The 14,607-nt window shown below is 32.8% G+C and overlaps 1 protein-coding gene across 1 annotated transcript in view; it reads right to left on the reverse strand.

Annotated features, from left to right (window-relative positions):
* Positions 1 to 266: 266 nt before the first annotated feature.
* LOC133321150 (short neuropeptide F) overlaps positions 267 to 14,607 on the reverse strand; it is a 61,554-nt gene continuing 47,213 nt past the window's right edge. Inside the window, exons 2-4 of the mRNA XM_061530243.1 lie at positions 2,315 to 2,436; positions 1,502 to 2,238; positions 267 to 338 (exon numbers count right to left, since the gene is read on the reverse strand). Of these exons, the coding sequence (XP_061386227.1) occupies positions 273 to 338; positions 1,502 to 2,238; positions 2,315 to 2,417 (906 nt within the window). The 5' untranslated portion in view covers positions 2,418 to 2,436 and the 3' untranslated portion in view covers positions 267 to 272. The remainder of the gene's footprint in view (positions 339 to 1,501; positions 2,239 to 2,314; positions 2,437 to 14,607) is intronic.

The following is a 14,607-nucleotide window of genomic DNA, read 5'->3' on the forward strand; positions in this document are numbered from 1 at the left end:
TTAGTATTTAATTTGAGTTGTATATGTATATTTAATTTATTTTTTAATATTTTAGATATTATTTTTTTGTTATTTTTACTATTTCTCTTGTTTTTTTGAATATGAATATTTTTCCAAAAAAGTGTTTGTGTTTTGTTTTCATTTTATTATTTTTTTACATTTAATAATAAAATTTCCATTTATAATTGAAGTCATTCAGTTTTACTTTCAAATCCATTCAGTATCCTTGAAATTCAGTGTTGTTTCAGTTGAGGTGTTTTTTGTGTATGAATTTAGTCTTTGTTTTGTTGTTGGGTTTCGGTCTTCTCCACGTTGTTGGAAATTGGTGAAATTTTTTTCTGAAAAAAAATTGAAAAAAAAATAATAAAAATCGAATCAAGCTCATATATATTTTCAGGCTTCACAAGCGTCGATTTTCAAAGAATATTTTTAGGCCTTACAACGTAGATTTTGAAAGATTTTTTTTTAAATTAATTTTAAAGAATATTTTTTAGGCTTCACAAACGTGGATTTTTAAAGAAAATTTTTAGGATTCACAAGCGTGGATTTTTAAAGCATATTTTCAGGTTTCATAAGCGTGGATTTTTAAAGCATATTTTCAGGCTTCATAAGCGTGGATTTTTAAAGAATATTTTCAGGCTTCACAAGCGAGGATTTTTAAAGAATATTTTCAGGCTTCATAAGCGTGGATTTCTGAAGAAGATGTTAAGGCTTCATAAGCGTGGATTTCTGAAAAAGATGTCAAGGCTTCATAAGCGTGGATTTCTGAAGAAGATGTTAAGGCTTCATAAGCGTGGATTTCTGAAGAAGATGTTAAGGCTTCATAAGCGTGGATTTTAGGCTTCACAAGCGTGAATTTTAAACGAATATTTTTAGATTTCATAAGCATGGATTTTTAAAGATTATGTTTAGACTTCAAAAGCGTGTATTTTTGAAGAATATTTTAAGGCTTCACAAGCGTAGATTTTTTAAACAATATGTTTCAGGCTAAGCCAAGCTCAAGAGGCGTGGATTTTTAAAGAATATTTTCCACACTAAGACAATCTCAAGAGGGGTGGACTTTTAAGGAGTATTTTGAAATCTAAGCCAATCTCAAGAGGCGTGCATTTTTAAGGAGTATTTTAAAATCTAAGCCAAGATCAGGAAGCGTGTTTTTTTAAAGAATATTTTCAAATCTAAGCCAAGCTAAAGAAACGTGATTTTTAAAGAATATTTTCAAATCTAAGCCAAGCTCAAGATGTGTGGATTTTTAAGGAGTATTTTGAAACCTAATCCAAGCTCAAGAGGCATGGATTTTTAAAAGAATATTTTCAAATCTAAGACCAAGCTCAAGAATCGTGGATTTTTTAAAGAATATTTTCAAATCTAAGCCAATCTCAAGAGGTGTGAATTTTTAAGGAGTATTTTCAAATTTAAGCCAAGCTCAAGAAGAGTGGATTTTTTAAAGAATATTTTCAAATCTATTATTTTAAGAATTTCATTTTCAAAACCCTCTTCTCACCTTTTCATCCAATTCCATTTTGGTTTTATCCTCATTCATCATTTGTGTGCTACGACCACCGGTACTGCGACCCCAGCGTAAACGCAATGGTGCTGGCTTGCGAATGGCCCGTTCAAATTCATCCATATCATTTTCCATCGATGTGGATTCGTCATTGTTAGCGGGTGAATTAGCTTCCTGGAATTGCCTCAGAGTCAATAGTAAATTTCTCAATTTCTGTGAATGCAACAGAGAATTATAGAAATCATCATCGCCGGTATTCGATAGATTTGAGTCATCGTTATTTTCAAAATTATCGGCAGCAGCAGCAGAAGTCAAATCACTTTGATAGGGTAGACTACGTCCGAACCTCAAACGTTGGGGTTTGCGAACAACACGTTCATAGTAATTATCGAAAATATCATTGTAGTCATCATTGGTGTTGGCCGAGCTGCTGGCATCAACATTCTGACGGGCATTCATCAACAAATCAAAGGGGCTGTGGATGGGCATGTTGGGATCACTGCGTCTACCAAATCGTAAACGCAACGAGGGAGATCGTATCGGTTTCTGGTTGACATCACCGAACCAACGTTTTTCGGGTAGTTGAGTTAACATTTCGGGGTCACTGCGCCGACCAAACCTTAACCTCAGTGATGGCGATCGTTGAGCCTTACGTTCCACCTGATGGTTGGGAAAGGCAATGGGCCCGATGTATTCACGTTGTAACAGATTGTCATACAACGAATTCAGGGAATCTAAGGAAGAGGAAAATATATTTTAAAATCTGTCAATGAAAACAAAAAAAAAAGTATAAATTAATATATAACTTACCTCCACCATCCCTTAGCATATCTGTGGCCGTTGCACTGTGGGCCAATAGCATTAAAAATGTACCAAAGGTGAGTTTATACAACATTTGATTTTGGAAATGCATCTTGACGAGTGGTATTGATCTGAAAGAAGAAGATACTTTTTTTAGAATAATATTTTCAAGAATGTATTAGGTTCAATAAGAGAGGATTTTATATATTTTCAGGCTTCAAAAACTTTGATTTTCGAAGTATATTTTCAGGCTTCACAAGCGTGAATTTTTAAAGAATATTTTCGGGCTTAACAAACGCGGAATTTAAAAGAATATTTCACAATATTTTAAAAAATATTTCAGGATGTTTTAAAAAAATCAAGAGGCATGGATTTTTAAGGTACATTTTCAGGGCTAGACTTGGCTTAAGAGGCGTGGAATTTTAAAGTAGATTTTCAAGGCTAGACTTATCTCACAGGCGTGGATTTTTAAAGTTGATTTTCAAGGCTAGGCTTAGCTCAACAGGCGTGGATTTTTAAAGTTGATTTTCAAGGCTAGGCTTAGCTCAACAGGCGTGGATTTTTAAAGTTGATTTTCAAGGCTAGGCTTAGCTCAACAGGCGTGGATTTTTAAAGTTGATTTTCAAGGCTAGGCTTAGCTCAACAGGCGTGGATTTTTAAAGTTGATTTTCAAGGCTAGGCTTAGCTCAACAGGCGTGGATTTTTAAAGTTGATTTTCAAGGCTAGGCTTAGCTCAACAGGCGTGGATTTTTAAAGTTGATTTTCAAGGCTAGGCTTAGCTCAACAGGCGTGGATTTTTAAAGTTGATTTTCAAGGCTAGGCTTAGCTCAACAGGCGTGGATTTTTAAAGTTGATTTTCAAGGCTAGGCTTAGCTCAACAGGCGTGGATTTTTAAAGAAGATTCTCAAGGATATCCAAGGATGCATCGTCGTGGCTTTTTATAGAATATTTCGAAGGATATCCAAGGATTCATCACCGTGACTTTTTATAGAATATTTCGAAGGATATCCAAGGATTCATCACCGTAAATTTTTATAGAATATTTTGAAGGATATCCATGGATTCATCAAAGGGGCTTTTTATAGAATATTTCGAAGGATATCCAAGGATTCATCACCGTGACTTTTTATAGAATATTTTGAAGAATATCCAAGGATTCATCACTGTGGCTTTTGATAGAATATTTTGAAGGATATCCAAGGATTCATCAAAGTGGTTTTTATAGAATATTTTGAAGGATATCCAAGGATTCATCAAAGTGGCTTTTTATAGAATATTTTGAAGGATATCCAAGGATTCATTATCGTTGCATTTTATAGAATATTTGCAATATTTACTAGAATATCGCAGGTTAATTTTATAGAATATAATCGATATTTTGTGTACTGTAACCATGGACTTAAATCTCCATGTTGTTATTTTCGAAGGATTCCGTTTTGTGAGGATTGCTCATTTTTTGCAATATTCGGTATAAATAACAAGGTTGTCATTCGCAAAAAAAAAAAAAAAAAAACAATCAATACAATGGTGAAAATGTCACCCAAACATGTTGTATCACCTTTTTGCAATATTGAGATCAAGCAACACAACACCCAGGATAATGCTGATGATGGGTGGGTGTGTGTGTGTATGTGAGCGATACCATCAAGGATACCAATAAACATGTGAAGTGGCGGTACTTGAGTTGCCATAAAATGTGTTTACTTTGCACAAATGTGTCGGGAATTTGAATATAAAGTGGTGATTTCCTCAACGTAAAGCAGAAGAAGTAGAAGTAGCAGGAGCAGCAGATGAGAGTGGATTTTTTTTGTGTGGCAAGAAAATGTTGAATGTTATTGTTGTTACAATGAGGTTAGGTTATAGGGTTTAGTTTAAAATAAAAACAAATGAAAATAAATTGCATTAGATGAATAAGGAAGCTACTTAAAAATGTACGAAATAAATTTTGACATTTTACTCTTAACCACTTTGATATTTTATGCATGTACGTTAAATCCTTTTGATTTTTTGTATCTTACAATGCTGTTATCCTTTTGCTTTAATTATTAAAATTTTGTGAAATTTCAAAAACATTTCCTCCCACCAAAAATATATATATTTTTCCAACTAGCCAGCCAGCCGGCACGTAAAACAATTTTAAGGATCACAAGGAATATTGTCTTTGCTGACTCTGTAAGCATTCAAGTTCTCTGTGTATGTGTGTGTCTTGTGCATTGTATTGCATAGTGTAGAGTCATTTAACACAGTAGTTATAAATTATTCATAATGGACAAGGTCGTAGCCCAATGGAAGGATGTCCTTGTTGTTATTTGCTGTAAAGCCACAATTGCAAGGATAATAAAATTGCAAATTGTTTTCAGTAAAGATAAGAAATGATATATGCCTGTTAACGAGTTGCAAATTGTAAATGAAAAAGGAATCAACATGTCTGAATTGAGAAAATTTTAATGAATAGTATATCTTTGAAACGTTTATTTTTTAAGGAAGATTTTCAAAAAAATAATAGCTTACAAAGAGGCTTGGGTGTTTATCGAATATTTGCAAGACAGGTGATTAGGGCATTAATTGTCTTGCAAATATTCGATGAAACCAAGGTCAAGATGTCCGAATTTTTAAAAAAATGCTTCCAAGCTCCACAAGAGTGGGTTTTAAGGTATATTTTCAGGCTCCTCAAGCATGCATTGTAAGGTATATTTTCAGGCCGAACAAGCGTGGATTTTAAAGTATATTTTCAGTCTCCAAAAGCATTGAATTTTTAAATAATTTTTGTGGAATATATTTACAAGGATAATAAATAACTGAGAAAGTGGCTTTGATGTTGGTCGAATATTGAAAAATAATGCTCTAGCCACACGCTTAAGCCAGCTCAAGAAGTGCGTTTAAAACATCTCCAAAGTATTAAAAATGCATAGATATTAAACAAATCAAGGATATAATAATGACTTGAAATTTTGTAGGGACATTCTAGAATTAGAGTAGATTCGAATTAGATTAAAAAAAAAAAAATTTTGACACCGTGAATGGGGGGTCCCTTTGGTTTTGGTAGAGGTGTGGAAAGTGGTTTATACCAAAATTCAAAACGTTTATACTTCTAATAATATTTTGAAAAAAAAATCCACATTTAATATCACAAGAAAAACGGATTGACAATATTATGTTTTTTCTCATCTAATTGAAATATCCTGCAATTTCCTCCTTTTTCCTTTCCTGACCAATTACGCTACTGCTTCTTTTATGCAACAATGATGAGTTGATTATTTAAGCTCCATTGTTAAGTGGCAAAAGTAGTCATAATCCAAGCCATTGTGACTCATTTAAAAAGATAGATACTGCATAACAAGCAGCAGTTGATGCCAAAGAACAGACTGCATAAATAGGGGTTTGGGGTATTAGGGTGTTCCAACGAATGCAAAAAATTACCATTCTATGTGATGATGTGATGTTATTTAAGCAAATGTTTGTTTAGAGTAGTAGGGAATAGTGTTAAAAGTGTTGTTTTTAAACAACAACGACACTTGCTGCTACGACTACTACTAAGGGGGGAGAGAGAGAGAGAGAGAGAAGAAAGTGTTTGATGTTGGGTTGCAACAATTTCAAATGGCGCCCAAACGTCTGCAATGCAAATTTTTCATGATTGAATACAACCGGCAACTGATGTACGGATGGATGAATGGTGTTTCTCTGGTGTGATGATGAAATGTCGTCATTTGTGTTGTTGTGCAAGAATTCTATCTATGAAGATGACTAAAACAGGAAAATGAAACATTCTTACAAGAAATATGATAATATTTGCAGACATTTTAACATATTTATTCTTGTTCGCATGCTAGCTAGCTTGTTATTGCAGACATGGCAAAAAATAAAAACAAAATAAACGCCAAAAGGGAATACGATCTAATGTAATGAAATATGAGAAATAAGGGTAACAAAATAATGAAAGCAAATTGAATTTTTGGGGTTTTTTATTTTGTTTTGGTTGCAAAATATAATAACATATTTATCTAATAAATGGTCTTTAACTTTATTTGCTTTTGAGACTAGATGATGACCAATGTAATGAAGATTTTTGTGAAAGGCTATTATTATCGGTTATATAATATTTAAATAGACCCGAATATGTTATCGTGGTTTTTTTTTGCATAGTGGACATAGGGGAATGTATCATTGTAAAAGTAAGTAAAGTAAAAATTACTTTGAGACATTATATTTGAGGTGGCAAAAAATATATTCAATTAATAAATAAAATAATTAATAGTTTTTATCTTCTATATATATAAAAATGAATTGTTGTTCGTTAGTCTCGCTATAACTAGCGGACGGCTGAACGGATTTATATTATCTTAGTCTTGAAATATTCGTGGAGGTCTAGGAAAGGTTTAAAAGGTGAGAAAAAAATCAAAAACCGCGAAAATTTTCAAAAAAAAAAAATATATATATATATATATATATATATATATATATGATGAAGCATATTTGCATTTCCACGAATTTAGTATCGAGCTATTTGGTTCAACCATGTCGTAGTTGTTATATTGACATATTTTGGGCGAAAATTGGTAGCGTATTATTCCTTTAAGCCTTCATTTGTCAATTATTGAAAATTTCGAAAATATATATTTTTTCAATTCGATTGACTAGTATTGAAACATTTTTGTGAGAATTTAAAAAAATAATCGAGAAGTATATCATTGAATGTACACGCGATCATGGTGCTTACACTTTTTCCATAGAATGTACGTACATTTTGGGACAAATGCCAGGATGAAAACCAGAAGACATTTTATTCCTTAAAGTACTTAAAATATTGCTATGCCAGGGGAAATATTAAATCAGGTGGTATCATTATATGGTGGTTATTTGCCTAATCGTTGGTCAATATCTTTGAACTTATAAGCACACATCTCGCATATATCTGTGTGACTATAAAATTACAAGTGCCTCAATATGTCAACTACCGATATATTGAGCTAGGAGATCCAATAACATGTAAAAATTTTGTTAAGATCGAACTTTTCACCTACCTTCTCATAGGTATATTCCTTAAATCGGTCGAGACATTTATATGGGGACAATGTTACCACATTATGTGGAAGTAGGTTGTCTCTTTAAAAATAATGTTCAAAATTTACACAGTCAGGTTGGAAAAACGTAACGAACATACCGAAAATTAAACGTGAAATATGTACGAGGCCTTTTTAATACGTTAGTCCAACTCTAAGAGAAAATTCGGTCTTCTTTGGTCATTACAATTGCGAAAATGGAGTGGGAGCTGTAAGTAGGAGCTGCATCTAAACTTGGTGCTAAATAGAAATGTTTCCTCAAAATGTGTTTTACCCTTTAATATCCCGTTATGGTATATTACTGCTACTGCAGTGGGAATGGATATATATTAATTTTTGGAAACTTGGACCAATATTGATAATTTTAGGTAAAGAGGTTTTGATTGCCGTTATATGGGAGATACCTCAAAGATTCATTCTACCAAATAAAACAACCAAATACAAATTACAGCCGATCACAACATCGAAAAATGTGAAGTAGTATTATATAGGGGATATTGGGCGAATATAAAATTTCAGCCAAATTCCGAATATTAAGGGATACCGTTATATGGGAACTATTCGAATAATTGGGTCAATATTGATATTATTAATAAGGGAGATTTTCTGCTCAATATGCATCCCTAATATTAAATTAGAAGCAAATCAGTTGAATATTGGGGGTACCGTTTTATGGTGGATACCCTAAAAAGTGAACCAAAATGTAACATTTTCAATATCAAATATCTTATAAGTACTAGAAATATATGTTCGAATTTCAAAGTTGTTTTTTAAACCGTGAAGTTTACAAAAAACTAGCTTTATATTGCGCTAAATTATTTTTCACCAATTCAATAATTCATAAACTTATATCCACAGAAATTTTAGAAGACAAAAATAGCAAAATCGTATCGCTCATTAATATCAAATTGTACATATTTGTACATACATTAAGTGTGATCTGTTAAATATCAAAGTATTACAAAAATCTGTACAATCCACCTGATGGTGGAGGGTATATAAAGAAACCTGAAATATCAAAATGTATACAGCAACAATATTGCTAGGCAAGACAACGCTTGCCGGGCCCGCTAGTAAAAATATAAAATTCTTGATAACTGTCATTCTTTTTTGTGGAAAAAACAATTATTTAAATGTAAAATGAACGGGGGAATAACAAAAATATTTGTCCAAATATTAGCCAATTTATTTTGATTTTGCATAATAGTCAGGTAAACAAAGTATGAGGTTCAAATCCGTTGCATTTCAATAAAATCTATACATTAAAGTTTATTTTTCCCCAGAAAACACAATACAAATTTGTTGTACATTACTAAACTATTATATTGCTTAATAGATACAACAAAAAACTGGGTCCCATTATCCTACTTCTAAATGCTGATATTATCGTCTATCTGTCTACTGCTTCATTTTCTATTTCCCCCTGCTTCATTTTTTTTGTAATGCAACCCTACTCACTTTTTATTGATTTTAAATAAAATAACAAAAAAAGAAGAAAAAAACGACGTTAAAGTGAAAGAAAATACACACGTGAATGTCAACTTTCAATAAAACTCAAAGAAAACATGTGGTGGTGTGTATGTGTGTGTGCGTGGGTGACATGAAATGGATAGTTAGTTAGTTTTTTCTCATATTGTGTCCTTTGGCTATTTGTACACGCAATAGAATGTAAATATTTAATAGTGGTAATACGTTTTGTAATTATTTGTTACGTTTAAAAAGTTTTTTTTTTCTATTGCAACAAATATGTGAAAGTTTTGCTTAAAAAAATACAAGTTAAATAAATACAATTTAATAAATTTAGAGCAAAGTCAATATTTTATAAATACTATTTAACTGATTTAGCTTTAGGCATCAACTTTTTTATCCCAAATATACAATAATTAAATTTTTATGTTGATACTTTCCTTTGTGGAGGGGTGAGATTGTTGAGGGGGGATAGAAATAATGGGTTTTTGAGGGAAAATGTTACACCAGTGAAGAATGTGTAGTCCAATTAAGCCTGTAGAGTATAAGGGATTGTTATATATGGTATATTACCATACCGTTATATAGGGGATATACCTAGCCCTATACCAAAAAGTAACCTTTATTGAACATTATTTTTTTGGGGTTTGGCTCTTTAAATATTAGGGGTTTTGGCTCTTAATGAGAATCCAAAATACCAATTACAATATGAATCAATAATACCCAATTACATCTAATTGAGATGAAAAATGTGTTCAACATCACCACAATAAGGAATTGGGTAGTAAATATCTCTAATATAAAAATTATAAATATAGGTCCACTTTTTCGGGTAGCCCCGATATAACGGTAACCCCGAATTTTCGGTATTTTGAGGGTTTGAAGCGAGTTTTCAACCCAATTAGCTCTAATTTGGTATTTTGTAGTCGTATATGGTAACAAAATTCCCTCCCAAAAATTAAGGGTAGTTCCCATATAATCTCAGGGTATTATGTCTTTGTAATTTACAGGGTATTATGTCTTTGTAACAAAGGAATCGATACGATCACTTTCTGAGTCGATTTACTCATGTCCGTCTGTCCGTCCATCCATGTATTTTTGTGAACAAAGTACAGGTCGCATTTATGATCAGATTTGGCCCAAGGACAAACCCTATTGAAATTGGAGAAAATCGGTTCAGATTTAGATATAGCTCCCATATATAGTTTCGTCCGATTTTATGTAAATGATGCACCAAACTCCCAATATTGGCACAAAATTTTGCACAGCGCATTGAATCAAGTCCATACTTATGTATACGATGTTTTGTTGGAATCGGATCAGATTTAGATATAACTCTCATATATATAGTCGTCAGATTTTATGTGAATGATGTACCAAACTCCCAATATTTGTCCGATTGGCACAAAATTTTGCACAGAGTTCTGAATTAGGTCCGGACTGATGACTGCGAAGTTTTGTTAAAATCTGTTCAGATTTAGATATAGATCCCATATATAGTGTCCTCCGATTTTTTGTGAATGATGCACCAAACCCTTCAATGTTGGTCAGATTGTGACAAAATTTTGCCCAGAATACTGAATTAGGTCCGGACTGATGACTGCGAAGTTTTGTTAAAATCTGTTTAGATATAGATCCCATATATAGTGTCCTCCGATTTTTTGTGAATGATGCACCAAATTCCCAATATTTGTCCGATTGGGACAAAATTTTGCACAGACTACTGAATTAGGTTCAGATTGGTGTCTCCCAATTTTTGTTCAAACACACACACAGCGCACTGAATCAGGTCCATACTAATGTATGCGAAGTTTTATTGGAATCGGTTTAGATTTAGATATAGCTCCCATATATAGTTTCTTCCGATTTTATGTGAATGATGTACCAAACACCCAATATATGTCCGATTGAGCAAAATTTTGCATAGCGAATGCAATTTTCGTTCGATTTTATGTAAATGGTGCATCGAAGGGCCTATGTTTGTTCGATTTACACGAAATTTGGGTAGGGTATCATAAAGTCGGCCCCGTCCGACTTTTGAACATTCTTTACTGGTTCATACTATTATAGTTAACTGATTTGTTCCGCGTTTTGGGGTTGTCCCCATATAACCGGGATTCCACCATACTAAGGGAGGGAGGTCGGGAGTATTCTGTACTCGTATTTGTCAGTTCATACATAGTATGAACTGCGTATTTCGAGGATCAGTTCAGGCCTAACCACATATAATTTAGCGCGAAGGAAGGTATGGTGATGGGAAATGTTAATTATGTCAATTAGACATATCAACTCATATAATGATAACTCCAAGTGTTCGGTAATTCCTATACAATATCATTAATATTTAGGTATAGCCCCTGCAATGAAAATTTCCATACAACCCCCTCCGAAATAAAATCCTCATAAAACTTTTCCCTCTAAATTACAGTATTTGGAAGATTGTATACACATTTTCCGTTGTCAATATCAGTCAGTATATTTTTGGTATGTTCCCTATATGTTAATGGTGAAGGGTATCAAAATTCGGCCCGTCCGAACTTTACGCCTTGTTTCCTTTTTAAAAGATGCATAGATGAAATCTTTATTTTAATATATAGCACGGTCCATATAATTTAATGTTTGACGATTATTTTATGTTAATGTTGACCGAAAAGGAGTATGGGATCAAGTGGATCGTATTTGGATCGGAACATTACGAACTTTTACATGGGAAATGTATTTGACCAACGAAATAGGAAGCCTTTTTACATGGTAATCGGTGTGAAAAATTATACATTTTTTCATTATATAGTCTACATGTTTTCTTCCACAGGTCTTGTTGGTAGTGTAGTTGGTACACCATAAAAAGTACCCGTAATTCTTTAGTTTCCTCGTGCTTTCTTGAATCACTGTAGTGTTTATAACTCTTAAGTCCGTCAGTATTAATTGGCGCATTTTATGAACCCCTTGAAGTGCCCATAGTGTACGTAGCAAATTTACTTGTATGGAAAACTTGTTTATAGGATTGAACACGCTTAGAAACCCTTGAACTGGTTAAGAACTAGAATTGTCTTCGAAATCTGGGGTCTTGTAATGTCCATTACTCTTGGATTCGTTAAAATTGTCCCATTAGGAAACTGAGCAGTGTTCGAAATTCTTAGGCATGATCCAATTAATCTTTTACTTGAACCCTGAGGATTCCACAACGCTTGAGCACGTTCATTATTAACCCAATAGTACCTTGCAGTACTCAAACACTGTAGGATAGTAGGTATTAGGATTTGAATATGACGCCCGGACAAGGGGATTACTTATACAGGTCTCATACGAATCCCAGACAAGGGGAGTATATATCCACGTCTCCTACAGATCTAAGAGTAGTTATACATGACTTGGATGTACTTACCCAAGCCTTTTGCGAGTTTGGGAATAAAAATAAAATATTTAAAACCTTATTATATTGGTCATTCACCCCTACAGCATTGTTATGGTGGCTGCAATCAAACCTTCCTTCAAACTTTGACAAGTTAAAACTATTATTTGTTTATTTCGTATTTAAGTATTCAATTGTGTTTTGGCATAGCATTGAATTCGTTTCAGTTCATAAATTATTTTCAGTCGTTCATTCATTTACTCGTTTGTTCATTGGTACGTATGTGTGATGATTTCCTTTTTTATGGCTATGTTGTAGTATGTATTGTGTATTCTGTCACATTTTATATGAGGTCAATATTGTGGTTTTTGCTTTATGTTTACAACTTCGATGTCCGGAACAATGCCATGAATGAGTGGGGCAAAAATTTGCTGTAAGTGTTAAGTGCTATTGGCATTATAAAATGTTTTTTTTTTATGTGGAACCACTTGCAGAACATGAAAAATTCGCACACACACACTATACTCCATACAACATTGAATGGATATGTGTGAGTTTGAAGCAAAGTTATGACAGGCCAACAGTTCACCCTTCTCCATAATTGTAGTTGAGAAGTAGGGAACAGGGACTTGTTAATGTTAGTTAATCTTCTTTTTAATATATTTTTACTGGTCCTTTTACTGAGATTGTTTGTGTTTGGTTTTATTGTTTATCAAAAATCTCTTTCATTGATTTATTCGATTGTGATGTAGGTGTGTGAGTAAGAGATTGTGTGTAAATAAGAAATAATAAAAAAATAATATTTTTATTGATGTCAATTGCATTTTGTAAAGCAACACACAATGCGTACACACTCTGCAACTCGCATTCACACACGATCCAACTCATGCTCACACTCACCCACACTTACGACTATCATTAACATCATAATTGTATATGTGTGTGCATGTGTGAGTGTGAATTACAGTTTAACGACCATCGATGCATAAACACCATAAAGATCCTTCTGCAATCGACCAAGTAGCAGCCTCCTCGTATAACTGCCGAGGCAAAATAATAAAGTCATAAACATGATTACACCATATTGTGAATACATTTAACAATTTTTTTTACTGATTTATTTACATGACAGATTTTTTACGATACGATAAAGCATAAAAAGCTGCATACAATCATCTTAAATTTCACTCACTCACACAAACACACAGGCAATATTGGTTTACATTGTCCGTGGTTGATGGGAAGTCCTATCGGTTTATTGAAATTGTTTTTAAATTAACTCCTCTTCGAAGGAAATAATTAATTTTTGTAAAAACAAAAAACAATAATAAAGTTGATATAATTTCTTTTAATGTCACGTTTTATAATGGGGATGTTGGTAGGGATTGAATTAAGATATTATTATTGAAATTTAAATAATTTACTCCTGTAGTAATGACAACAGTTGCATTTCTCTGAATATCAATAGGAGTATGGTCTAAGAAGAGAAAAGTTGATTTAATTTCTATTTTAAAAGATGTTGAGGTATAAATAAGCCTAAAACCCAGTGAGTGAGCGTATATTTGACGGGGCTGATCCTTTGATACCCTACACATATAAACTACACTTATATTTTCAGTGCATTAAAATCTCCATTCTTTGCAAATAGTCTCATCCATGTTGGGGAAAGCTCGAGGAAGTCAAGGTGTGTCACATAAATTTTATACCAGTGACCGAGAGATCTTGAAAAGTCGACATTGTGACTTTCTCAAAGATCAAAAATAGTCTTCGCCTTTTGACAATACAAAAAGTCGATAAATCGATTTACTCATCCTTAATGTCTTTCTATTCTGATATTGTTTAGTATTGTCATTATCACACTACACTTTTTTCAGATGTTATTTAAAACATTTCAATTGCAATTCGAGAATTTCATTAGTAATTCGAAAACTCAATTTGCAATTCATAACATTTCATTTGTTATTCGAGAATGTAATTGGTAATCCAAAACATTTCATTTGTAATTTTAAATTCAAAAAAAATTTGGAATTCGTATATTTTTATTTGAATTGCAGTTTCATTTTAGATTCAATGAAATCCATTTAAAATTCAAAGAATTAAATTTGAAATTCATAACATTTCACTTGTAATTCATAAAATTTTAATTATTTTCAAAGTCATAGCATTTTATTTCAAATACGAATAAAATAAATAAATTAAGCAATCAGAGGGTTAGATTTTTTTATTATTTAGTGAAAAATATTAATAAATCAGTGAACGGAGCAGTATAGTCGGACGGGGCCGACCATATGATACCACACACCACACAACTTCCATGAACATCTAACTTTCTGTGGTACCACATTCTGAGCTTGGGCAATACTTCGCGATTTTTGCACCCTCATGACCCACCAGAGGTCCACAAATATTACTAATATTCAGTA

The sequence above is a fragment of the Musca vetustissima genome, unplaced genomic scaffold (assembly GCF_032173495.1).
Source record: "Musca vetustissima isolate MV318-11 ecotype Yass unplaced genomic scaffold, APGP_CSIRO_Mvet_v1 utg72218, whole genome shotgun sequence".
Classification (NCBI taxonomy): Eukaryota; Metazoa; Arthropoda; class Insecta; order Diptera; family Muscidae; genus Musca; species Musca vetustissima.